General features: G+C 23.4%; 6 protein-coding genes across 9 annotated transcripts; 5 read left to right on the top strand and 1 right to left on the bottom strand.

Annotated features, from left to right (window-relative positions):
* The first annotated feature begins 651 nt into the window (after positions 1-651).
* On the top strand, positions 652-7,344 carry LOC127284844 (uncharacterized). 2 transcript variants are annotated; one of them, XM_051310539.1, is made up of 5 exons: positions 652-936; positions 1,080-1,879; positions 2,029-2,198; positions 2,957-3,361; positions 7,163-7,344. In XM_051310539.1, exons 2-5 carry the CDS (start codon positions 1,146-1,148, stop codon positions 7,285-7,287), a joined length of 1,434 nt encoding a protein of 477 aa, XP_051166496.1. In that variant the 5' UTR covers positions 652-936; positions 1,080-1,145; the 3' UTR covers positions 7,288-7,344. The 2 variants fall into 2 exon arrangements, with proteins under 2 accessions (XP_051166496.1, XP_051166495.1); XM_051310538.1 differs by having other exon boundaries at positions 652-986.
* A 229-nt stretch (positions 7,345-7,573) lies between these two features.
* Positions 7,574-14,332, bottom strand: LOC127284846 (3'(2'),5'-bisphosphate nucleotidase 1). Of its 3 annotated transcripts, XM_051310541.1 has the most exons (6): positions 14,142-14,332; positions 13,494-13,612; positions 11,905-12,323; positions 8,784-9,003; positions 8,113-8,197; positions 7,574-7,973 (listed from the first exon to the last, which is right to left on the bottom strand). In XM_051310541.1, the coding sequence occupies exons 2-6, from the start codon at positions 13,565-13,567 to the stop codon at positions 7,716-7,718; spliced, it is 1,056 nt and encodes a 351-aa protein (XP_051166498.1). In that variant the 5' UTR covers positions 13,568-13,612; positions 14,142-14,332; the 3' UTR covers positions 7,574-7,715. The 3 variants fall into 3 exon arrangements, with proteins under 3 accessions (XP_051166498.1, XP_051166500.1, XP_051166499.1); XM_051310543.1 differs by lacking the exon at positions 13,494-13,612; XM_051310542.1 differs by lacking the exon at positions 14,142-14,332 and having other exon boundaries at positions 11,905-12,313.
* A 119-nt stretch (positions 14,333-14,451) lies between these two features.
* On the top strand, positions 14,452-21,382 carry LOC127284845 (dimethyladenosine transferase 2, mitochondrial). Its single transcript, XM_051310540.1, has 5 exons — positions 14,452-14,805; positions 15,748-16,427; positions 17,904-18,214; positions 18,678-19,954; positions 20,847-21,382. Exons 1-4 carry the CDS (start codon positions 14,700-14,702, stop codon positions 18,883-18,885), a joined length of 1,305 nt encoding a protein of 434 aa, XP_051166497.1. The 5' UTR covers positions 14,452-14,699; the 3' UTR covers positions 18,886-19,954; positions 20,847-21,382.
* On the top strand, positions 19,823-21,299 carry LOC127284857 (uncharacterized). The gene is made up of 2 exons (XM_051310554.1): positions 19,823-19,954; positions 20,847-21,299. Exons 1-2 carry the CDS (start codon positions 19,823-19,825, stop codon positions 21,297-21,299), a joined length of 585 nt encoding a protein of 194 aa, XP_051166511.1.
* An 826-nt stretch (positions 21,383-22,208) lies between the features above and the next one.
* On the top strand, positions 22,209-25,232 carry LOC127285019 (uncharacterized). The gene is made up of 2 exons (XM_051310779.1): positions 22,209-22,635; positions 24,703-25,232. Exons 1-2 carry the CDS (start codon positions 22,564-22,566, stop codon positions 25,132-25,134), a joined length of 504 nt encoding a protein of 167 aa, XP_051166736.1. The 5' UTR covers positions 22,209-22,563; the 3' UTR covers positions 25,135-25,232.
* LOC127285020 (uncharacterized) lies at positions 25,067-26,452 on the top strand. The gene is made up of 2 exons (XM_051310780.1): positions 25,067-25,666; positions 26,039-26,452. Exons 1-2 carry the CDS (start codon positions 25,595-25,597, stop codon positions 26,450-26,452), a joined length of 486 nt encoding a protein of 161 aa, XP_051166737.1. The 5' UTR covers positions 25,067-25,594.
* The last annotated feature ends 315 nt before the right edge of the window (positions 26,453-26,767 follow it).

The raw sequence follows: 26,767 nt of genomic DNA, 5'->3' as shown, positions 1-26,767 counted from the left end.
TGGTTCAAGTACTGGATGTTGAAGATAGAACTTGGATAAATTTGAATATCATAAAAAGAATTTAAATAACTGACTAAGAACTGAAGAAAAATTTAGAATTTGAATGACTTTGAATTAGAAGAAAGAAGTTGGAATTAAAACTCCAATAAGAAATGGATATAAATTTTTTTTTTAATTTGGGTGCAAATTTGGGGATGAACGATAAGAAATTTGCAAATAAAAATTAAGAAGAAAAAGAAAATAACGAGAAAAATATAATGAAATAACGCAGAACTTTACACTCCTTTAAGCGTACAGAGATTATGAGTATGAATTGAGTTGAATATCTGATTTCTATAAAAGTAGAACTATTTTGCTTATTTGGTGCTCAGAAATAATTTACAAAAAGGTCTATCACCTGTGTGGGATGTTTGAAATAACTTATGGTATGAGGAAGCAAAAATTACACATGTAAATGAATGCACGTACATTTTCATTTTTTGTAAATTACTAAATATATGTATACAATAAAATGAGACATATACATAGAAACTTGTGGTTCTTTAACAAATTTTAGACATCGTCATTACTAGAAAACTTCTTCTATGATTAAGCAAAAATTATACAAGTAAATTAATGTACATAAAATGTTTATCTTGAAATAACAAATCAGTTTCTATTCTCGCACGTCTAAAAATTATTTCATTTTATCACAGAGAATACCATTTTTTAAAGTGATTATTGTGTTTCTAATTGTTTTTTTGTATTATAATTTCTTTAACTTTGTGAAATTTATCAGTTTCAACGTTTTGTTATAAATCTCTGCAAATTAAAATTAGATTAAAAATATTTTTTCAATCAGTTTCTTTCTATTCATTTTTGTTTTGAATATGTCAAAGGAAAAATTTATTTTGAGTGGACCAGTTTTAAAAAAGAAATGGAATTACGAATCAGTAGGTGAATATTTTTTTCAAAAATTTACTGAAAATGGAGAAAGCACCGCACTGGTAAAGTTATTACTATACGATTTTAATTTTTTGTCTTTTTATTAATAATTAATATTAATGTAATTTATAAATTAATTAAAATCCACTTTTCAGGTAGATGTTGAGACAGGAGAAGAATTATCACACAGAAAACTATTTGAAAAAAGTCTTAAATTATCAATGATTCTCGAGAAAATGGAATTAAATGTAAATGATAAAATTGGCATTTGCAGTGAGAATAATATAAATGTTGCAATTACAATTTTTGCTAGCATTTTTAAAGGCACTACTATTTGTCCATATAATCCTCTTTACACTGAACAAGAATTAATTCACGTTTTAAATATTTCCATGCCTAAATTTATTTTTATCTCAAAATCTGTTTGTGGGAAAATGGAGAAATTAGTGAAAAAATTATCATGGACAGTGAAACTAATTCTACTTAATGAAGATGATAATTCAAAAATTCCAAATCTTTCAAATTTAATTGCAAACATTTCAAATGATGAATTATCGAAATTTCAATTGCCAAAAATTGAGAAAAATGAACACATTTCAATAATTGCCTCTTCTAGTGGTACAACTGGACTCTCAAAGGGTGTTATGTTGATGGATAAAAATATTTTATTAATGATTCAAACTCAAACTGAATGTTTAGAGCCTGTAATGAAAAATAAAATGATTGTATCAGGCTTTATGCCGTTATTTCATATTTATGCTCTAGACATTCTTTTATTTACAGTTGCGTGCAATTCAAAAATGATTATTTTTCCAAAATTTGAAGAACGTTCCTTTCTACAGGCAGTTGAAAAATATAAAATTCAAATTGTCTGCTTAGTTCCAACGATACTCATCATTTTCTCAACAAGTTCAATAATTCATGAATATGATTTGTCCTCCGTTAAACGAATAGTGTTAGTTTTCTTTTTTTTTTTTAATTATTTATTATTTAACAATCAAATTATTATTTATTGGCGATTTCACTTATCTTATTTGATTCCCTTGATCTTTTCCCTCCCTCTTTTTCTAGTTTTGTAAAAATTATTAGTTTCACTTTTTTTAGAACTGCAGCGGCGCCACTGCCTCCTAAAATAGGAGAAACAGCAAAGAAACATTTTCCGAATTCGGAGCTTTATATTTGCTATGGAATGACGGAAACTTGTTTTGCAACGACATTTGCATTAGCAGAAAACGATTTAAAAAGCGTTGGTGTCCTACAACCGGGCTATCAGGGTAACATTAAATTATTGTTATTTCCGAATAATATTATCTAAATATTTTGTTGAAAGATTTTAAATACGTGCCCAATTTAAAACAAATTGAGTTTTAAATATTTAAAAATAGTATTTTATGAGGAACCAGAATTTATTTAATGTATACTTATATGCGTGTAAATAATAGATGTTTTAGATTTGGGTTCATATAAATTTATTAACAATGAAGTTATTTTCTTTTTTCGTTTTTATATTTATGCATTAAGAGTGTCGAACGGTAACTGAAATTCTTTGGCAAGAAGAGAGCTTTAATTATCGCTCTGAACGTGAAATAGTATTAATTTTAAAATACTTTTTTCTCGAAACACGAACACTTTTAACAAAATCAGCCAAAATCCTCATCTTATAAATTTCCTAAATCCAAAAGACTGTACGAATCCTTAGAAAAACATGGTTGCAAAACAAAAAGTAGAAAAGTAATCTAATAACAGCTGCGACTTTGTGCGCCCTGCATGCTGCTGCCATCTGACGGCGGCAGGAGGTAATGAACCCCTCATTATATTACTTTTCGTTTTGCAATCGTGTTTTTGTATGAATTCGTATAATCTTTAGGATTTAGGAAATTTAGTCAAAAAGAATTTTTAAGTGCCAATTCATTTTTATTTAAACCACCTTCTGACGTATTTTTATACAATATAAAATTCCATTCCCCATGTGGCCACAATACAAACTATACCTAAACAAGTACGAGCCAATTTTTATTTTATTATTTTACAGCCAAAGTTATTGCACTAACTGACGATTCAAAAGAACCTCTTGGACCAAATTGTGAAGGGGAATTGTGTTTTAAAGGAGAAAATATCATGAAAGGATATTATGGCGATGAAAAAGCAACGCGAGCATCAATTGATGAAGAAGGTTTTCTTCACACCGGTGACGTTGGATATTATAATGAAAAAGGGTATTTTTACATTGTCGATAGAGTGAAGGAACTTATCAAATACAAGGGATTTCAAGTTCCTCCCGCGGAGCTCGAAGCTATTTTATTCACACATCCGGCAATACAGGATGCAGCAGTCGTTGGTTTACCCGATGAATTTGGTGAAGAATTGCCACTTGCTTTTGTTGTTAAAAAGCCCGATGTCAATGTTTCTTCCATCGAAATCATTCAATACGTTAATGGTAAAATCAACTGTATATAAGGAAAGTTAGAAAATTTACGCGAAATAAAAATTATTATTTTACGAAACTAACAGCTCAGTGTACCGACTCAAGATTACTATATTATAGACTGAAGCAAAAATAAAACGACGAAAGGACTTAGTCAAACGCACGGTCGGTAACGAAAGGCTCCGCAGTCCCCACTACGAAGTACCATAGAGATATCTAATGTGACGTCACACTCAACCGGTAAAGTCACAGAAAGTAGAGCGATTATCATCGTGGCCCCAAGCTTACATTGGCTTATATAGAAGATGGCAGAAAATGTTTTTTTTTCCCTGAAATTAAATAATAAATCATGATAACCATTTGTGTTTCGGACAAAGTAGTGATTTTTGCAATACATATGTATTTTTAAGTCTGTCATTAATGTTTGAATAATTTACAAATTAAATAAAATCAGCTCTAGCAGAAGAGTATATTTGTATTTTCGTCTGCTAGAGCTGATTTTATTTAATTTGTAAATTATTCAAACATTAATGACAGACTTAAAAATACATATGTATTGCAAAAATCACTACTTTGTCCGAAACACAAATGGTTATCATGATTTATTATTTAATTTCAGAGAAAAAAAACATTTTCTGCCATCTTCTATATAAGCCAATGTAAGCTTGGGGCCACGATGATAATCGCTCTACTTTCTGTGACTTTACCGGTTGAGTGTGACGTCACATTAGATATCTCTATCCAATCTCTCCTCCTATGGGATGCGCGTCAGTTAATCAAGAAATTAGTTTCAATGTTGGTGGTAGATGGAGCTAGAGTCCATAATTTTTAAATTGCGACAAAATGTGAACGTGCGTTAGGTTCCAAAAGAATAGTGCCAGAATTTTGGGGAATAATATAAATTTCCCCAAAAATTTTTCACTAGATGACTGAAAACGTGATTTCCTTCATTGTGGGGATTACAGATTAGATTACACCGGACCACACTGGTAAAGAAAAGAAGATAAAACTTACACTACCGTCGGAAATTGTCGGTACGGCTGACGTTCGAGGAGTGGAAATTCGGTGCTGACTTTAAAGCAAGATATTTCAAGTTAGAAAAAAGTTAGAGACTTCTAACTTAGGCCCTGGTGGATCTCGAAATTGGAATGTACGCTGAATTCGTTGTACATTCGTTACACATTGGTTAAACATTTAGTTGGAGTGAAAATTGTGTGGAAACTGAGTGGAAAAGTGTAAATGAATTGAATAATAAAAGTATTGATAGATTTGTGCTGTATTTGTGATAAATTAACGTGTTATTGTTAAATAAATAAAGTTTAAAGTGTAAAATGTTCGCGTAAGTGAGTTTGACAGGCTAGGGAATTTTCTAGTGACATCCAAATTGATAGTCGATAAAGAAGTTGAGCCGCCGACTTTGCACGGTAGGTGGCAGCATTCATACTTTCGCCTTTTTAAAAATTCTCTTTTTCAATTGTAAATAGAAAAATTAATTAATAAGTTTTATAGTTTCTATGTTGTCATTTTTTTTAACAATTGAATTTTTGAAGATTGTTTAATGAGATAAATTAAACTTGTATAATCGATGCAAATTGTTGTTTTTTAATTAATTAATTAAATTAAAATGACAACATAGAAACTATATAACTTATTAATTAATTAATTTTTCTATTTACAATTGAAAAAGAGAATTTTTAAAAAGGCGAAAGTATGAATGCTGCCACCTACCGTGCAAAGTCGGCGGCTCAACTTCTTTATCTACTATCAATTTGGATGTCACTAGAAAATTCCCTAGCTTGTCAAACTCACTTACGCGAACATTTTACACTTTAAATTTTATTTATTTAATAATAACACGTTAATTTATCACAAATACAGCACAAATCTATTTCTAAATACTTTTATTATTCAATTCATTTACACTTTTCCACTCAGTTTCCACTCAGTTTCTACACAATTTTCACTCCAACTAAATGTTTAACCAATGTGTAACGAATGTACAACGAATTCAGCGTACATTCCGATTTCGAGATCCGCCAGGGAGGGCCGTCCATAAACTACGTTACCTATTTTAGGGGGGGAGGGGGTCAAAAAATCTAAAAAAATGCATTTAACGCAATGGTAACGAGGGGGGGGAGGGGGTCTAAAAAGAATGAAGAAGTGGTAACGTAGTTTATGGACGGCCCCTTACATGGTTGGAAAGCTGATAAAATTTTGCTTCTGAATGTATATCGAGAAAATTTTTTTCTTTTTTTTTGGTATTTATAACACCGAAAAGATTTCAAGAAAAAATTATGCAATTTTCCTACTTTCGTACTAATGTTTTTGACTTCCGGCATAATCTAGAATAATGTACGGAAAAATTTTACAACATAATCTTTAGGGTCTTAGCTTTAACTACAAAACATTTTTTAAGTTTCAAAAAATCAAATTAAAGCTAAGACCCTAAAGATTATGATGTAAAATTGTCAAATTTTTCCATACATTATTCTAGATTCTGCCGGAAGTCAAAAACATTAGTACGAAAGTAGGAAAATTGCATAATTTTTTCTTGAAATTTTATCAGCTTTCCAACCATCTAAGTTAGAAGTCTCTAACTTTTTTCTAACTTGAAATATCTTGCTTTAAAGTCAGCGCCGAATTTCCACTCCTCGAACGTCAGCCGTACCAACAATTTCCGACGGTAGTGTATGTATAATTACGATATTTAAAATTTTTTAATTGAATTTTGTTAATTAATTAAGTCTGTCAATGAATTTTAATAGTTTTAACAGTTATAGTCCAAGTCAAAGTTTCTTTGTTTACATTTTCATAACCTCAAATTTTTATATTTTAAATGAAAAATTACTGCGGGTTTTAAAAAAAAATTATTTAAGTTGATATAAATGTTTCAAAATGATTGGATAAATTATTTTAGACTTTCTTTAATGCAATTACATATTACGATGCACATTTATGCAATTATTAATTTAATTATTTAAGATCAAATTTTATCTGACGCATTCTAACCTCTAAATACATTATTTTCGACACAGTAATTGACACGCAGAAACTAATTCAAACGCGTAGTAATACAAAATTTCAATGTCACTTTTAACTGCTTAAATTTGTTTAAATAATGTATTTTTAAATACAACTGCCTATGTATGGGGAAGTCGACCAAGCCTGCTTAGAAATGCCAGTTGGTCTTGACTTTGACTTTGAAAACCATATTTATTTATCATTGAGAGTTGTACATTAAAGTTATACAAAAAATTTCTTAATTCTAAGATATATATTCAGCGCCTGTTATTTTAAGTAACTTATCTGAATGTTTTTTATTTTATTAAAGTTTATATATTTAATAATATTTATATATTCTTTGTTTGGGTAAAAAGGTAGAATAATTCAAAAACCATTTGAAAAATGCCAGTTGGTATTCAACGCGTCCGATATTTATCCGCTACGCGTGTGCGACGAAAACTTTTGCACTCTGCGCAGAGTTACATTCGTTTTTAGTAAGCGACGCGCATACAGGTGGTGAGGGAAACGCGGCCTTTCTCCACCGTCCGTGCGTTTGCCTGGGTCTGTTAATATTTTTAAATTTCAAACTATATTTATAGTTATAATTCATTTTTAAAGTCTATTTCAATTAAATTTTTATGAAAAATAATTTTCAAAATACTATGAACAAAATTTCCATTTAATCGAATTTTCATTGGTACAACTTTATTTTAACGAATCCCTTATTTATTAATAATGGCAAAAGAAGTTGAATTTTATAATAAAAATCAAGATATAAATATTCATATACGGAATAATTTTTTTTTGTAGAAGCTGTCTCACCTCAAAAAAAATTAAGAGGAGGAGTTAGATTTATCGAAGCAATTCCAAGAAGTTCTGCTGGAAAAATTCTACGCAAAGATTTGCGTAATATATTAGTTTCAATAAAAGATTAATAAGTAAACGATTATACGTAAGAATTATGAATAAATAAACAAACTAATAAATAACAATTCTCATAATTTAATACCATAGTACTTATGAAAAAAAGAGTTACAAATTTATTTATCAATAATGTACGAACATCACATTTTTTTTTGTTTATGAAAAACTTTCAAGGCCTTTGACGGTTTTTTTTTCTTATTTTGAAGTTCTGTAAGATGTTTTAAAAAATTAAAATGGAATGTTTATTTCTAAAAAGAAACACATTTTATCTGTTAAAATAATAAATTAGGTACAAAATTTTATCATTTATATTTTAATAAAATAGAAATGAAAAAAATTGCGTCGTATATAAATAAAAATTACTCTCTTTTAGAATTATAAAGAGAAATTAAAATAATAAAATAAAATTTTTTAAAATTCATCTAACTATGAAAATAATTTACTGAAATTTCTGTTTTATTTCGTCTGGAATGTGATTTAAATACCAACGATGATCTTCATCAGGTGCAGTGGCTAAAACTCCTCCAATATTTGGAAAATCAGTTTTCGAATCGTAATTATAAGTTTGTCCAAGAAGATCTGTAAGTTTTCCACCAACTGCATGAAGAATTGCTTCCGGTGCACATGTGTCCCATCTTTTTGATCCTTTACTTGCAAAAACATAACAGTGAGCCTTTCCTTCTAACAATAACATCACCTGAAAAAAAATTAAATTATTTCATCAAATTTTAGTAATAAATTTAGTTTTTCCAAATTTTGTAGAAATTAGAGATAATAATTATTTCCGAAACGATTCTAATTTAAAAAAAAAATAAACTAATTAAAATTGATCTTACTTTATGTCCTGCACCTCCGACTCGTAAAACTTCAGTAGGCTCCAAAGAATTCACAGCTTTTTCTACAGTCTCATTGGAATGCGATCTATTGGAGAAATAAAAATAATATATTAAATAAGCTCTAAAATTATTTTGTTATAGAAACATTAATTGACCAAATTTCATTACCTAGAATTTTTTTTTAGTAAAATTTTTATTTTTCCCAATTATTATTTAACAGAAATTCCAATAAAACGAATTATTATATATTACAGAATTGTTACTTAAATGAATTTTTATTTTGTTTACAGAAAAATTTGGACGCGAATTTTAAAATTAATCCGAAATTATCAACAAAATTAAGAGTGGTTAATTTTTAAATTCGCATCAAAATTTTTCTGCAATTTTCGGACAAATGAAAGTTCTGTAAAATAAAAATTCGGCATTTTAAGAATTCTGTAAAATGTAAATTCGAGCAAATGAAAATTCGGCTAAAAAAAATTATTTCTGTAAAATAAAAATTCCTTTTAATGACTATTATGTGTAAAAATAATAATAGTTTATGTAAAATTCAAAGTCGATAAAATAAAAATTCAGTTAAACAAAAATTCGTTACAGTAACAATTTTATAATATTTGAGAGAAAGTTCCATTTTAAAATAAAATTTGCAAATAAGTTAATAAAAATCATACCGACTAGTTGTGAGGATTCTCTTTCCAATTGGTGGAGAAATATTCTTAAAACCACCAATGCCCACGCCGTCAATACCCCAAATTGTTCTACCCAAACTTCCATTATTGTCATTTTTATAATAAGGTTGATGAATAATACCGGCAACTGCCCTTTTGCCAACAGCAACGCCCACCAAAACGGTTACATGCTCAACTAGACCCTGAGTATATTCTGAAGTTCCTGGATAATTATAATTATTAAAAATTATTTTCAAATTCTTTTGTCTTTTTATTTTCATTTTCATTTACTATTCTTACGATTACTTCAGTATAATATATAAACACAGTCAAAATAAAACTAAATATTATATCGAAAATTTTCTAATTTCTAATTTTAAATTACAATTTTTTAAAAATTTCTAAAAAATAAAAATGTTATGTTTTTGAATATATAAAGAAAATTATATAATAATAAAATGCTTGGTCTGTCCTTCTGTCCTAACTTGAAGTTGGCCTTTTCTGATTTCACTTGTTTTTTTGAATAGCAATCTTATGACGTGTCAAATTTTGACAATTCTTTTTCTAATTTTTGCCAAAGTTGTATAATTGTGTTTCCAAATTTCGGAATAAGTTTCTTTAAAATTCCAAATTCGAAAATTCAATTCACGAAGCTGAAGTACACAACGTTTACCAACGAAATTTTTTTTAAAGTTGTATATTGATTCAAAAATTCTATACAAATACAAAAAATTTATGATGAGAAAAAAGATGCGCCAGGAAATTTCGTACAAGATAGTAATTTGAAAAAAATTTATTTTTCAAAATTAATTTTTAAGGTACTATAGGGGCCAGCGAATACCTATTAAGTAAATATTAATTATAAAAACACAGGCCTCGAATCAACTTAAAGACACAAAAAAGTCGTTTTAGTCGATTTATATTCCAATAAAAAGTGGATTTGTTTTTTATTTTAACAAAAATATTTTATAGATTTTTAAATAAAAAAATTTTTTTTCATAATAATCCTTTTCGAAGGGTTAAAGTTGAAATTTTTAGAAATAATTAAATTTCAAAAGATATTGTTAATTTTCAAACAATTATTAAATTTTACAGAACTAAAAATAATTTATTAAACAATTTTTGGAAAACATTTTTTAAATTTAATTGAATTTTCAAAGATTTGAAATTAATTGAAACTTTAAGTGTTTTGTAATTAAAATTTTAGATGATTTCACTAAAAATTTATTAGAAAATGTGGACAAAATACAATAATTTGAAAATCATTTTTAATTGAAAAATGGTTTCAGATAGTTGAATTTTCAAAGAATATTATTAAAATAGTTAAAAATAATTGAATTTCCTTAGAGTTATAATTGAACTTACTAAATTTCAAAAAAAAAAATTTCGATGGAAAATTTTAGAAATAATTAAATTTTAGATGCTGTTAAATTCAAATTATTGAAAATTCAATTAATTTTGAATTCAAATTTTTGAGAATAACGAAAATTTAATTGATTTTAAATTTGGAAAATAATTGAATTTCAGTTCATTTTCAATTGAAAGTAATTGATTGATTTTAAATTGAAAATTTTTTAAATAATTAAATTTCAATTAAAATTTTGGAAAATAATTTTATTTTAGTTAAATTTTAGTTGATTTTGAATTGAAATTTAGAAAACAATTGAATTTTAGTTGATTTTGAATTGAAATTTTTGAAAATAATAGAACTTTAGTGTATTTTGAATTGAAATTTTGGAAATTTTTGAAAATATTTAAATTTCAATTAAAATTTTGAAAAATAATTGTATTTTAGTTAACTTTTAGTTGATTCTGAATTTAAATTTGGAAAATAATTGAATTTTAGTTGATTTTGAATTGAAATTTTTGAAAAAAATTGAATTTTAATTAATTTAGAATTAAAATTTTCGAATAGAATTGAATTTTAGTTGATTTTTAATTGGAATTTTAGAAAATAATTGAATTTCAATTGAAATTTTGAATAATAATTTAATTTAAGTTCATTTTTGATTGAAAATTTGGATAATTAATTTTGAATAGAAATTTTAGAAAATAATTGAATTTTATTTTATTTTAAATTTAAAACTTGGTAAATAATTAAATTTTAAACTGAAAATTTTGGATAATTATTTGATTTTTAATTGATTTTGAATTAAAATTTCGGGTAATAATTGAATTTTAGTTTATTTTGAATTGAAATTTTTGAAAAATAATTCAATTTTATTGTGATAAATTTTTTAAAATTATAAACAATTGTTAAATTTCATAAAAATTTTAATTGAAAAATAATTTTGATATAATTGAATTTGTGATGTATTTCATTAAAATTATTAAAAATAATTAATTTAGTGAAGAATCATTTTAGTTCAAAATTTGTTAAATAATTGAATTGAAGAAGATCTGAAGAAGATCTACATTTTATACTAAAAAAATGTATTTTATTTACATTTTTTTTCAAATGTAAAAAAAATGTCACATTTTATTAAAATAAGTCGATAAAAGTCGTATTTTTGAAAAAAGTCGGAAAAAGTCGTATAATCCGAGGCCTGTAAATATATAATTTCCATTATTATCATTTAATATGTAATAATATTCTATTAAATTAAATTATTATTGATAATATTAATCTTTAATTTCTTTATAACAAACAATTAAATACTCAATTTGAAGCGCTTGCGCGCGTTTAATTTTGCTAGTATTAAATAATATATTATAATAATAAAAATAATAATAATACATACTTTGTAGAAATAGGTCCATATGTTTGAATAAATAAATAAATAATTTAAAACATTACAAAAAAATGTTAATTGTCAGATGTTTAATAATTTATTAATGTAAAAATTCTAATTAAAAAGATATGAATAAACTTAATTTATTAAAGTTATCTGTATTAATATAAATAAATTTATAATTTATTTATATTAATTAGTGATTAATTACTAAACTAAATTTAGTAAATAATTTAACTGAAAATAATACCCAGTTAAATATAATTTTTTTAAGCAATTTAAATTTTGTCTGTTTCAATAAAATTAAATCATTAAATTTAAAAAAATAAATAATTTATTAAAAATTAATAAAGTAAAAAATAATAAATAATAAATTAAAAATATCTACTTACCATCAAGTGGATCGACCCAAACACATATATTTTTTGCCTCGATATTATCGAGAGATTCAGGTAATTTAAGAGTGAGTATCTCTTGATCCATATCGGTGACAATCCAATCCGAAGGAATTTCACAGGAGGCAGAATTATCTTCGCCAATAATTGTTATATTTGGAAAATGTTTACTGAGCGATGAAATAATACATTTTTGAGCTGAACGATCGGCTTCAGTTTGTAAATCATTTTTACCCTTTTCAATTATATTCAATTCACCGCGACTCATTACATCACGTATTATTTTTCCCGCTCTATTCACAACAATCACAGAAGATGCAACTATTCTTGCCAAAAGGGTTGCACTTTGAGCCATTTTTTTTTTTTTAAATCTTTCTTTAAAATCGATTAAACTGCTTTGTCTGTTCTGTAAACCACTGAGTGTGAGGAAATATAATTATAGACAAAAGTATAATACTTTCTAATTTTTTTTTCCCGTTATATAGAAATACGTCAACAAATAATTACGAGACCAAAAAATACAAAGTATATATTTAGTAAAAAAAAATCGACCTTCCACTCAAGGTTCAATAAACGAATAAATGCGTAATTATACAATGAAATTTAATAAGCATAATGGTAAATTTTTTTTAATAATTTATATATATTAAGTTTGTTTATAATTATAAATTATATATTTTTATTTACTCTCTCTCTACCAATGTAGAGTTTGAGGCTCTCAAAAAATACAATATAAATAATATTTATATTTATATGTAAGGGATTTGAAAATGTTAAAACTATGTACATAGTATTACAAGAATAAAATACTACCACTACAATATAAATAATATATTAATTTATTCAAGTTAATTTAGAAAAAAAATATTAATTTTTTATTTTATATTTTTTTTTATTTTCATTTTATATATTTTATTAAAATTTAGTAAAAATTAATGAAAAAAAAAAGATAATATTAAAATTATTTAGGAGAAATAAATTTATTGAGGGATTATAAAAAATAAATTCTACTTAGTTCTTTTTTTGTCAATTTTTATAGACATAAATTTTGTTAAATTGAAATTATATTAATTTAAAATTTTTAAAATAAAGTATTAGAAAAAATGCTTTATAAGTGTTCTGCTAAATAGAAATTCTTTTAAATCGAATTTTAGTTTAATGTAAATTGAAAATTTTGCATAATATAAAATTCACTTTATACAATTTTGCTAAATAGAAATTCGATAATTTAATATTCGACGCCGTAAAAATGTTTATAATTTAAATGTGGGTATTGGCATTAAATAATAAATTATTCGTATTAATGAAATAATTTAATTTATTTGAAATTGAACCGATAAAATAAAATTGTATCAAATAATTTTTATTTTATATTAAAAAAACCAAATATTTCACTGAAAAAAATTAATTAATTGTTATCCAAGTTTAAAAAATCATTTATTAGATTCAATAAATAGTAGTAAATAATTATTTACTTAATGAATATAAGATATATCACATGCTTAATAATTGAGTGTGAAGGCCAAATTTTTAATTTGCATTTGCTTTAGGAAAAAAGTAAAAAATTTTTTGAAACTAATAGTTACTTTAATTTATTCATAAAAAAATTCCAGAAAATTAAAGAAATTTCCTGACTTTTCTGTGATTTTTCCCTGACCATTTATATTCTCTGACTTTTCCCTGACTTCCCTGACCGTTAGACACCCTGTAATTGTTTAATAAAATAATTGAAATTATTTTGAAAAATTTAATACAAAAAAAAATTGCAATTACATTAAAATATTTAATTAAATAATTGAAAATTATCCTAATATATTTAACCAAATTATTGAAAATATCTTTAAATTTTTAATCAAGTTTTTTAAATAATTATAATTATCTTCAATTACTCAATGAAAATAATTGAAATTATTTTGAATTACTGAGTCAAATTAATGAAAAATCTTTATAATTATACTCAATTAAATAATAACTTATATAATTATAAATCATTATTATTATTATTATTATTTTATAATTATTAATATTTTATAATTATTATTATTCATATATAGCAAAAAAGTACAAATGATAAATTCTGTTAACATAACCTAAAAAGTTTATATACGCGATGTATATATTTTGAATTAAAATCTATTATAAATAAATAAAAATAAATTATTAATAATAGCTAAAGTATAAAATAAGTTTTAAAACTATTATTTTCAAAAAAAATAAAAGAATATTTTACTTACAATGGTCGAAATATAATTTTCTAAATGCAAACAATAAACTTATGTCAAGAACACAATTTTTTTTAAAGTTATAAAGAATAGAATTTTAACAATTTTAGACAACAAATAAAAACAATAAAACAAATAAAGTTTGTACGTCAAAAAATTACAAATATTAAAATCCACAGGCAGATGTAAACATTACTCGGAATACATGCGAGGTATAGGTAAGGTAAGGTTAGTTTGAAAGCATAATAACATGTGGAAAACCTAACCACAAAAAGTTTGTTGTTATTTTCTCAAAATCTCGGCGATATAAAAATTCTCTAATTTTGTTTGTGAAATTATTAACTTTTGTAAAAACGAAAAAACACCTTTACTTAAATTTGACATTGTGTCTAATTAATAAAATGGATAATTTTACATCTAATTTTAATAATTTTTCGAATTTTTTTAGTGAAAAAATTCAACTTTAATATATTATACGAGAAAAAAGTAAATTTTTTTTTATTATCGCGACTTAAACATTCCAATAAATATTTATATTTATATACATGTCTTCAAAAGAATATTTCGTATATGATTTTACAAAATTCAATAATGTTAAAACTTATCAGAGATCAATTTTCCACGACAATAAAAAATTCTATTCGATGTTGTGCTGCAATAATAAAGAAAAATGAAGGTTTGTTTTTAATATTTATTTTATTTATTACTTATAAATATTAAATTTAAATTGTTTTATTTAAACAAATTTTAAATTTATGTTTTTAATAAAATTCCTATAAAGAAAAAAAATTCATTTTCTAATAAATTTCATTGTTTTTTTATTTTATTGCGATTTTCTTTTCTATAAGTATTTTTCAATTTTTATTCTTCCAATAAATTGAAAAAATAATCTAATATTTATTAATTTTAAAAATAAATATGAAAGTGAAAAATTAATTTTTATCTATAAAATATTTTTAAAAAATTATTAAAATTGGTTAAAAATTAATTTTATTTGTTACTAGAAAACTATACATAAAATAAATAAAAGCGTATTGCATTGTTAATTTATTTAAATTGTTAAGTAAGTAAATTATATAATTACAAAATTTTTATTTTTATATTTTGAATATTTAAATTTTAATTTTTCTATTAGGAATTTTAATAGATTACTATTTTTCAATTGTTTTAAATTAATTGAAATTGAAACATTCTCTCAATAATATTTTCGATAAATTATAATATAATTTAATTTTGAATATAATTAATAAAATTATAAATTGAACATAAGCAATATTTATATTATTCTTTTAATTTAAAAACAATATTTTTAATTAATATACAAAATTAATTTCACAAAATTGTTGTTCACATTCTTCGTATTTTATTTTAAAGAAATAATCAAAAAAAACTTTTTTTCGAAAGTAAAACTAAAGAATTATCAATTGAATACAAGATTTATTATTATTTTTTTCTTCAAATTAAAAGGAAAAAATCTTTTTAAAATTTTGTTTACTTTTTTTCCATTTTCAATAAATATTTAAATAACATTTTTCAATTAATCACTATTAATTAAATTAACTAACAATAATAAAATAAAATTAATTATATTTTTATTTTCTCTTTTTTATTGTTGTAGAAAATAAAATACCCGAAAATATGGATGTAAACAATAATTCCGAAAATGAAAAACCAAAGAAAACTACATATAAAAAGAAGGAGGGTATAACTAAAACTGAAATTAAAAAATATTTAAAATCTGTAAATTCAGAAGAACTAATTAATAATATGCCAAATCCTATGAACAGAAGATCAAGAAATCCAGCCGCTTTGTTTCTTATTGATAGTAATTTGGCAGAAAAAATTGCTAATAAATTGGAAGATGCACTTACATCAGATCCTGATATGTTTATTGCTGAAGTTAATCCCGGTTGGGGATTATTGACGGAAAATTTATTAAAAAAGTCAATTTCAAAAATTCATCTTTATGAAACATTTGAATTTTTTTTAAATCCAAATTCTCGATTACAAAATATTGTCAAAAAAAATGAAGAACGTTTAGAATTACGTAAAAAGAATTTATTTGATCTTTGGACAATTGTATTTCGAGATTTTCGAGGATCAACGAATGATGAGGAAAAATTGTTAAAGGGAACAAAAATAAGGGAATGGAAGGATAAACCATATATGACAGTAATTGGTACTATAACAAATGAAAGTTTTATAAAACACTTGATAATGAGTGTTCTTTTTCAAAATACATTCATGAAACGAGGAAGAATTGTTTTCTATTTAATGATAGATCCAATAATTTGGGAGGTGTGAAATTGTTTTCTTATTTTTTAAAAATACATTTATTTTCAAAAAAAAGGAGAAAAAAAAAGTTTCTAAAAATGTTACCATTTTTTTTTTAATTATAAAAATCTTATTTTAACGGAAACTTAAAAAAAAAAATCAGACTAAGAATCGGAACAGAAGTAAATAAATTTCTCTTGAAATTTTAAAAAAGTAAAAAATTTTAAATAATTTAATTTTTAACATTTTAAACAATTAGAAATTGTATTTAAATTAAAATTTAAAATTTTTATGCAATGTCTAATTGTTTAAAATTAAATTATTTAAAATTTCACCGAACCTTTTTTAAAATTTAAATCATTTTTTTTTTTTTAATACAAAAATAAACAGTTGGACTAACTTTTTTTCCGATTCTTTGTCTGATTCTAACTTAAGCAGAAAAAATTCAAATCTAAGGAATTAAATGTGATTTTTTTTTAACAAAAACTGAGTTTTAAAAAATCAAAGTTATTAATATTTTAATAAAAATTTAATTTTTTATTTATATAATATCTATAAATTTATTTTACAAAAAATACAATTCCCTGGGATTTAAAATTAATGCGTTAAAAGCAAAAATTTTAAATTAAAAATTTTTTTAAATAATTAAATTAAATTATTTTAATTAGTATGTTTTTTTAAAATTTATTTAGAAAATTAATTATTTATGTAAATTATTTAGTTTTTGAAGAATTTATTCAAAATTTTTGAAAAAATTAAGTTTCTGAAAAATTTGAATTACAATTTTAATTAAATAATTGAGAATAAGAATTTTAGAAAAAAAATTTTTTTAATATAATATTGAATATTCGAAGAATTTTAATTGAAAAATATATAAAAAATTAAATTGTGAAAGTATTAAAGAATCATAGTTTTTCGATATCACAAAAAAATTCAAATTTAAAGGATTATGAGTTATTACGTGAAAGGTTAACCTTGAAAAAAATAATTTTGAATATTAGAAATCTTCAAAAGACCTTGATTAAAAAAAAAAGTTACTGAACACCCTGAGAATGGTATTATATAAAATTTCTAAAACACGACAAAAATTTTAGTCAAAAAAAGTCATTTTTATGTTATGTGTATTAAATACTTCGTAAATTAATTATTTTTTTGAAATTAAAAATTTTTTTTATTTTTAATTTCAAGAACATATTTTTTTTATTCCTGAATTTTTTGTTTTTGTTACGATTAATATCGTTTTTCGCTAGTAAAAACTTGGTAATTTTATAATTTCTTTGTAAATTTTTTAAATAAATTTTTTCCTCATAAGACAAAATTTTATTTAAAAATTTTCAATTTTGTTAAAAAATTAAAATAATGAAAATTCTCTTTAATAAATTTAAATTTGTCCTACATGAAAATTCATCATTATTATTATAATAATTATAAACTTTTATTTTATTTTTAATAATCATCTACAGCAAATAATCTTACAAAATATAATTTTTTTTTTTTCAGAAATATATATCACCAAAACAGACAGGAACCTATAATTGTCGAAGTGTTATATTTCAAAGTCTATTTGATTATGAGAAAATTGAGACATTACCAAGAAAATCTTTTCTACCTTGGCTTTATAAAAAAACTTATTTGAATCAAACAAATAATAAAAATTTAAGAAAATTGAAATATGAATATGTTTATTTTGTAAGAATTGAGCCAAAAATTGATTTATACGACAACATAAGTCAAGCGGATTTACTCACATATTATTATTTTATCAAATATCATATGCAAATATCGCACACAAGAGTAATACCGGCTTTAGAGTAAGTAATGTAAAATTTTTTTTTTTTTATTTTGAATTTGAATTTAAATTATTTTCCCTAATCCTAATGAAAATAATTCAAGAGATTTTCAAATTATAAAAAAATGTGAGAATAATAATTTTTTGAAACAAAAGTTTGAATTGAAAATTTCAAAAATTATAATTTTAGTAGGATTTTTAGAAATTTGATATTTTTCCAGTACTTTTCATATAAAATTCCGAAGTTGACTTTGACGGTATTAGCGAGGAAAAATCTCTTAAATTTAAAAAATAGAAATTTTTTTCAAAAATCCGAGACGCAATATAAAAGTTATTTCATGTAATTTACAAATTACAATTGGCAAACAACATGAAAATTTTGTTTATTAGAATGTGAATTTACTATATTATAATTTTTATTACTTAAAATAATTAATTAATTAAAAATTCTTTTTTTAACCAATAATATTTCTTTCATTTTACAGAAATTGGATACCCGGTTGTGGACCACGATTAATAATGCGTAATTTTACTATTTACACGGAATTTCAAGATTTAGATGTGAAACAACTTTTGGATCTTTATAAAGAATTTAGCTCTTGGCCAGAATTCAAAGAGTGTTATTTTCTTACTTTATCGTCCGATTTTTATTCTTCAATGGAGGATGCTTTTCATGAAATGGGATGTATTTAGCTCTTATTTGTTTTTGAATTAAAATTATTTAATTTTGTTACGACTTTATAAATGATAAAAAATATTTTTTCAACAAGGAAAAAAAGAATTGCTTATGGGACATTTCATATGAAATTTTTTCAATTAACTTCAAAAAAAAAAAAAAAATAAAAAAAATCTCTTATAACTAATTGTAAATAATAATTTTAATAAAAAAAAAAAATTGTTGCATATTTTATATGAAGTGTCACTATATTTTACAATTAAATTGAAGCAATAAAACAAATGTGTATAATATAAGGACGTAATTAGAAAAAAGAGATTCGACAATTTCATTTCCTTATCAATAAAGGAATTTATCCTTTTGTGAATCAGAAGGAAATGTTTTTGTTCTTGTAAATAATTTATTGTATAAAATTATATAAGGAAAATATTTATATCCTTATTGAATGAATTTTATAAAAATAACTCTTTTGTATTTATTTGTGTTACAAATGAAAAATTTTCATTTTTTTCTCTCTTGGGAAATGTTAATTTTTTTTTTTTGAAAATTAGTCGCGTGAATGTATCTCAAGTTCAAGTGCACTGTCCCGCTAAGTATTTCTCGCGTGTGTTTGTTTCATTAATTTATTTATCACTGACGTAACTGGAGAATGAATAATATAAAAATCCGGTTACTTTTTTTTTTTTTTTATTTCAATTCAAATGAGATGAGCGTATTTGTGTGTAACTTCAACTCGACCGTTTTATTTTCTTCTCTTTTTGTATATGTAGTTTGCCTTGAGAGGCAATGCTCGACGATAATCTTCTCTCACTATAAACTCAGATTCTCAGTCTCAACTTTCTCAGTGGGAAGTTAACATTATAATAAGTTATTCACCCCAAATTTATTTTATTTTTTTTCTATTTTTCTATTTTTTTTTTTTTTTTGATATATTTTCTTTTATAAAGAAAAAATATGAAAATTATTCTACAATTTTTTGTTACGGCTGCAATTTTCTGGCAAATCTGGAGTCAGGACATTGCATTTCCAATTGAAGGTACAACGAACCACGTGAGCGGAAATATTGGAAATCCTGGCGGACCAGTTGTAAGTTTTTTTATTGAATTTTTATTATTTTTTTTTTTTAAATCAAGTTGAAATATCAATTTTAGAGATTTTTTTTATAATTTTTTTTTCTCTTATCTCGTCACAAAGAGAAACATGAAAAATTAGTTTTAATTAAAAATTCGAATAATTATTTGATTAATATTTTTTAATTATTTTTGTTAAATGTTTCGTTTGATCAATTTTTGTGTTGATTTTTGACAAATGCTGAAAAATTTTATAAATTCATTAGAAACTTTTGAAACAAAAATATTTAAACTTTCTATTTCACAAATATTTTAAAAAAATATATAAAGTTTTGAATTTCGTCATTTTCAAGTTTTTTCATATCGTGAAAAGATCATCATAGACGTTTAAAATATAAAGAGAAGATTTAATTATTATGTTTATTAATAAGAATAAAAAATATTTTATAATGATTAACAAATTATCTGTTTTAAATTTAAAATTAATATAATTTCTATCAATTTTTTTTTTTTAAGTAGGAATTGGATAGACAGTCAAATAAAAATTTTTTTTTTTTTAAACAGTCTCTGATAAATAAGGAATTTTTTTCCTGTTTATGCGAAAGTGGTGTTTTTTGCCATTAAAATATTATTTACAATTTTTAAGCTAGATGCAAATTTACATTATGTATTTCTGAAAATAATATAAAAACAAATGAATTATAAGGGAAAAAAATTTTAATTGCTAATAACTTTAATAAAAAAAAAAAAATTTCTTTTTTGTTAAATTTATTTTTATTACACTAAGAGTAAAAAAAATTGATTTTTAAATCATTTTAAATTAAAAATTTAAATGTAAATTAAATTTCAAATGATCCGTTTGAGAAATTCTGACGCAATATAATTTTGTTTTTTTTTTTGTTTTTCAGTTAACAGAAAGAATTCCGGTACATTCGCCAGGACAATGTCCTGAGAATATGTTACTTTATCCAGGAGCTGGAAACAGTAGCACATGGATTTGTGATTGTAGATTGAATTTTGTCTATTTTCCGGATTCGGACAGTTGTCATGAACTTTATAAACGTGGTCCATGCCCGCTAAAACAAATTGTTGTTTTACCGCGCAATGAAGTTATTCCAAAGTGCATTGACAATTTATGCCAAGAGGAAAATCAGGTTCCATTTAATGGCACATGCAGTCGAATTGGTAGTATCGGCGGAATTTGTGGCATGAAAGGAATGCTTATTATTAACGGGACAACATATCAACTTGAATGCATGGATTTGGGAGTTGAACATTTTGTTATAATAAATGCGCCAATGAAAGTTTGTCCACCCGGTAGTCGTCGAAATTCCTCAGGACATTGTAAATATGTCCTTTAGGGGAATTAAAAAAAAAACAACATTTTTCTCTAATTACATATTTTTATTATCATTAATTTTCATTTTTTTTTTTTTTTTTTTTTTTTTTTGAAAATTTAGTAAAAAAAAAATTTCACAAAGTATCTGAGAGGCTGAATTATTTTAAATAAGACTGGAGTTAATTAGCGATGATTTTTTTTTAATTTTACTTTTCAAGTGTTTACAATATTAGGGTAAATGATACAGTAGTCGGCCACTTAAGAACAGGCGTCGACAATTTTTTTTTTTCAAAATATTGATAATTAAAAAAAAAAATTACAAATAACTAAATTTAAAAATTAGAAAATTTAACATTTTTCCGAAACTTAAAATTTTAAGCTAGAAAAAAATTAAGAAGCAAATATTTGTTTAATAACGTTAATTTATTATTAAAATTATTATTATTATTATTATTATTATTAAGTTATTATTATTATTATTATTTAAAATTATAATGTTATTAATTTAAAATGTAAGCGAAAAAGTTGTACTGCTAATTTATATTTTAAAATATAAGACATTTTTTAATTTCAGTATTTTTCAGTTTCATATAATAAATTTTTTTTTTTTAAATAAGTCTCATAAATAGATTAAGAATATAATTATTTTTTCTCAAACTAAAAATTCCAATACTTTTTTTGAAAACAACAAAATTTTCAATTTAAAATTCAATTCGTCACATAGAAAATTAAATTTTAAGAAATTTTTAGTTATAAAATTAATATTTTTCTAAGAAACAAATTTTAATTGTTAATTTCCAAATTTTTGAGACAAAAATAATATAGTTTTCAAATTTTTATTAGGAAAAAAAATTAAATAAATAAAAAAAAAAATGTTTAATATATATATATAATTTGAATCAGTTTTTTAAGTGTTAAAAATTAAATTAATTAAAACAGAAATATGTTGATGTTGAAAAATTGCAAAGACAGAAAATTCATAAATGAAAGAATACGCCGACAACACATTAAAAATGTTTACACTATTAAAAAAAAAAATATTATTAAAATGCAAAAAAAAAAATTAGGAAAAAATTTGATACCAGTTGTCCTTGGAATTATTAAAATTAGTCTCCTTTTTACAACTCTGGAAATATGAATTTATATATATTGTGAAGAAGCATTCAGTTTCATTTGATAATTCTGTCGAGTTTCATCACCTGGCTATATCTTTTATTCGCAATTTAATTATTATATCAAGAGAAAATAACATCAGTTCCAGGAAAATTGCTTTCCTATTAATAATTATGAGGCAATTACAAATTGTTCTTGTGTCATTTATTATTTGTCAAATTCGAGCCGAATTAATTGATTATGCGGTGAGTTTCCTCAATTTTTGACGTCAAAAAAAAAAAAAAATTTTTTTTTAATTAAAATATACTAAAATTCATATTTAAAATTATTGTATCCGTAAATTGTAATTTATTATTAATTATTAAATAAACTATCGAGGTACTTAATTTATTTATTAAAGCATGTAAAATATAAATAAATATTTCAATTTTAATTGAATTAAAGTTTAATTGAAATTTACATTAAAACTAAAAAATATTAATAAATATAAAATTCTAATTTTCTCGTTTCACAATTTAAAAAACTGAATACTATTTTTTTTATTTAATTTTCGAAACTAATTAATTTATTTAATTATTAAAAAAGTGACGTACGCCACTTCTAGTTATGAAAAAGTGGAACAGTTTTCAGTGATACAAATTATTAATAGTTACCCCACGCGTTCGTCAAGTGGCGCCACTTCGAACTAGAAAATAATTTTCAGTGGTATATATATTAAATGAAGTAATTTTGTACTTTATATTTAAGTAAATATTTTAAAATCGCTTCAGGAACGTTTTTAAAGCAAATATATGATATATTCCACGCCAAAGTGTAAGTCCATCTGCAATTGCATCTCCGATTTTTTTTTCTTTTAGTACTAATTGAGACTAGCTTCCATGAATTTTTTTCAAATTTTTTTAGCAAGCCGTTTTCGAGTTATGAAATTTTGAAAATTGGAGAATTTTCATGACTTTTAATTTTTGAATGCTCATAACTTCCTTAAAAATGCATTAATTTTAAAAGTCTTTTTTTTTAAATGTGTGTGTTTTAAACGTACTTTTCAAGAAAAAAATCGAAATTTTTTTTTAAACGATATTACTATCAAATTTTTGATTTTTAATGATAAAAAGTAATTTTTCTCATTTGACACGTACTGATCGATTTTTTTCAAAAATTTTTCAAAAAAACTACTTCATTTTACAAAACTTTTAATCCTAGCCCGATAATAGGCAAACAATTTTTACAATATTTTCGGAATTTTTCAAAAAATTTTGAATTTTTTAAAAATATTTTTGGCTTTTTTTTATACTATGTACTTTTATGTATTTTGATGCGCTGATTACGAAAATTTAGTGACAATATCCAAAAATTTGATTTTTATGGTGAAAACCATAAAAAAGTCCCAAAATTTATAGTTTTTTTCGTTTATTAGGTAAAATATGCAAAATTAAAAAAAATGCATTAGATAAAAAAATGTATTTTAATAATATCTATAACTTTTGTTTGAACATTTTTTTTAATTTTGCATATTTTACCTAATAAACGAAAGAAACCATAAATTTTGGGACTTTTTTATGGTTTTCACCCTAAAAATCAAATTTTTGGGTATTGTTAGTATGATTTTCGTAATCAGCGCATCAAAATACATAAAAGTACGTAGTTTAAAAAAAAACCAAAAATATTTTTAAAAAATTCAAATTTCAAAAATTTTTGAAAAATTCCAAAAATATTGTAAAAATTGTTTGCCCATTATCGGGCTAGGCTTAAAAGTTTCGTAAAAAGAAGTAGTTTTTTTGAAAAAATTTTGAAAAAAAATCGATCAGTACGTCAAATGAGAAAAATGACTTTTTATCATTAAAACTCAAAAATTTGATAGTAATATCGTTAAAAAAATTTTTTGATTTTTTTGTTGAAAAGTACGTTTAAAAACACACATTTTGAAAAAAAAGACTTTTAAAATTGATGCATTTTTAAGGAAGTTATGAGCATTGAAAAAATAAATTAAAATTAAAAATTAAATTAATTAAATTATTCTCCAATTTTCAAAATTTCATAACTCGAAAACGGCTTGCTAAAAAAATTTGAAAAAAATTCATGGAAGCTAGTCTCAATTAGTACTAATAGAAAAAAAAATCGGAGATGCAATTGCAGATGGACTTACACACTTTGGCGTGGAATACATCATATATTTTTAGAATCTATTGAATAGTTACCCCACGCGTTCGTCAGGTGGCGCCAGTTCAATTTTATTTTTAAAGAAAGTAAAAATTATTTTAAATAAAAAACGACTGAATGTACTATTTTTTTTTTTTTTTTATTTAATTTTCCAGACAAATTCGACAACATGTGAAGATAAAAATATGTTGCCCTATGCGCTGGATGAAAATTACACGACTTGGATATGCGATTGTATGATAAAATATTTATATTTTCCGAAAACTGATTCATGTCACGCTCCATACAGACAAGGACCATGTCTTGTGGGACAATATTTAATACTTTCGGATAATGATAATTTTGGAAAATGTGAGGAAAATCCATGCTTCTATGATGGTCTTGTGCCTTTTAAGGGAGGCTGCCATTCCCTTGGACAATTTGGACCACCTTGCGATAAAGACAATCAAACTGCTCTATTAGTTACTCTCGATTTTAAATTGATTTGTTCGTATCCTGTATTTTTTGGAATTATAACTGCGCCTGGAAAAACATGTCCAATTGGCAGTCGACGAATTGCTCTTGGAATTTGTAAAAAAATTTTGTAATCGTAAAAAAAAAATTACAAAATTTTACAATTGTCGTTTTTATTTTATTTAAGAAAAAACAATTGTAAGTTCAGGATATACACTAGTGAAATATATAATTTTATAAAAAAAAAAAATTTGTAATAAAAATATTATTCTCTAAATAATAATAATAATAATATAATATTATTCAGTTCTTTCGAAATTTTTATTTAATAAATTCTTTTTATTTATTTTGAACTTTAGAAAGTATTTTTTATTTTATTAATACAAAACAAATTTTTTTTTTTTTTTTGACAAATTATAAATTCTCGTTAGCCTTGAATTGTATGAGAACATGCTGATTGTTATTTATAGTTTATAAAACTAAAATTGATGAGCAAATGATTTCAGTGTCTCGCAGACTTTCAAGGATAATTGATCATTAATTAATTTGTTTGAAAATTGTGATTTTTCCATTAAATTAAGGGGGAAAAAAATAATGTGGATTCTTCAATTTTACATTATGTCTATAATTTTTTGGCAAGGATTGTGTCATGATGTTGATATTTTGGTAAAAAATAAATATTAAATTTTTTTTCCTACAAAAATTATTTTTTAAAAATTTTTTCTATAATTAACTATTTTTAATATGCCTAATTTTTTTCAATTTAAATTAAACTTATCCAATAGAAACACTCGAGCTTAATAAATTTTTTTCATTTTTTTGTTATTTTATTTAAAAACTGATTTTTAATTTTATAAAGATATATATGTATATAGGTAATTTTATGAACGATTTGAGTATTCCTTCATTAGTGTTTCACTACAAAAAAAAACTCTTTTATGTCAGTTTATGTTAATAAATAAATAAATTTAAAATTATTTACAAATATGTGGACAATAAATTTTTCAAAAATGTTATATTTTTGTTTTTAATTTACAGACCTGTCCACATAGAATGGTAGCGGTTCTAGGATTGGAACCAAATACATGGGTTTGCGATTGCATCAAACCATTTGTTTATTATTCCGAAACGAATTCTTGTCATGAAGTTTTCTTTCAAGGTCCATGTCCAACTAATTATTATTTAGTGTTTCCTAGTGGAGAATTAAATGCAAAATGTGAAGAGAATCCTTGTCACGAATACGCTGTTGTTCCATTTAATGGAACTTGTGCTCATCTTTATTCAAGGGGACCATTTTGTTCAAATGATTACTATGAATTACTTGTTAATGATAATTATGAACTTTATTGTGGTGTTCCCAAAGAATATACAATTATAACTGCTCCTCCAAAAGCATGTGAAAAAGGAAGTCGAAGAACTTCTTTAGGGCTTTGTAAAAAATCCTTACAATGAGAATTTTCACTTAATAATTTACCTAAATGAGATCTAATTCTGTTTTTTAATGACGAAAATTATATTCATATTTAATATTATATATTCGAATTATTGATGAGTAAAGTAAAAATTTCTCTGTTAACAAAGTGTTTTCATACCTATATATTACACTAATACCGAATTTTTCACATAAAGATTTAAGATTCTTACGCACGGTGAGCTTCGTTTAGGTTCAACCTAAACTGCATGACCCTTCTCAGGTTTTTTTTTATATCAGTTCGGTGATGCCTCACGATCATTTTAAGACGAAAATTAAAATAATCGTTGGAGGGA

The sequence above is a fragment of the Leptopilina boulardi genome, unplaced genomic scaffold (genome assembly GCF_019393585.1).
Source record: "Leptopilina boulardi isolate dan_hultmark-lab unplaced genomic scaffold, ZJU_Lbou_2.1 LbouV2_327, whole genome shotgun sequence".
NCBI lineage: Eukaryota > Metazoa > Arthropoda > Insecta > Hymenoptera > Figitidae > Leptopilina > Leptopilina boulardi.
This window is presented reverse-complemented; position numbering and strand designations above follow the sequence as displayed.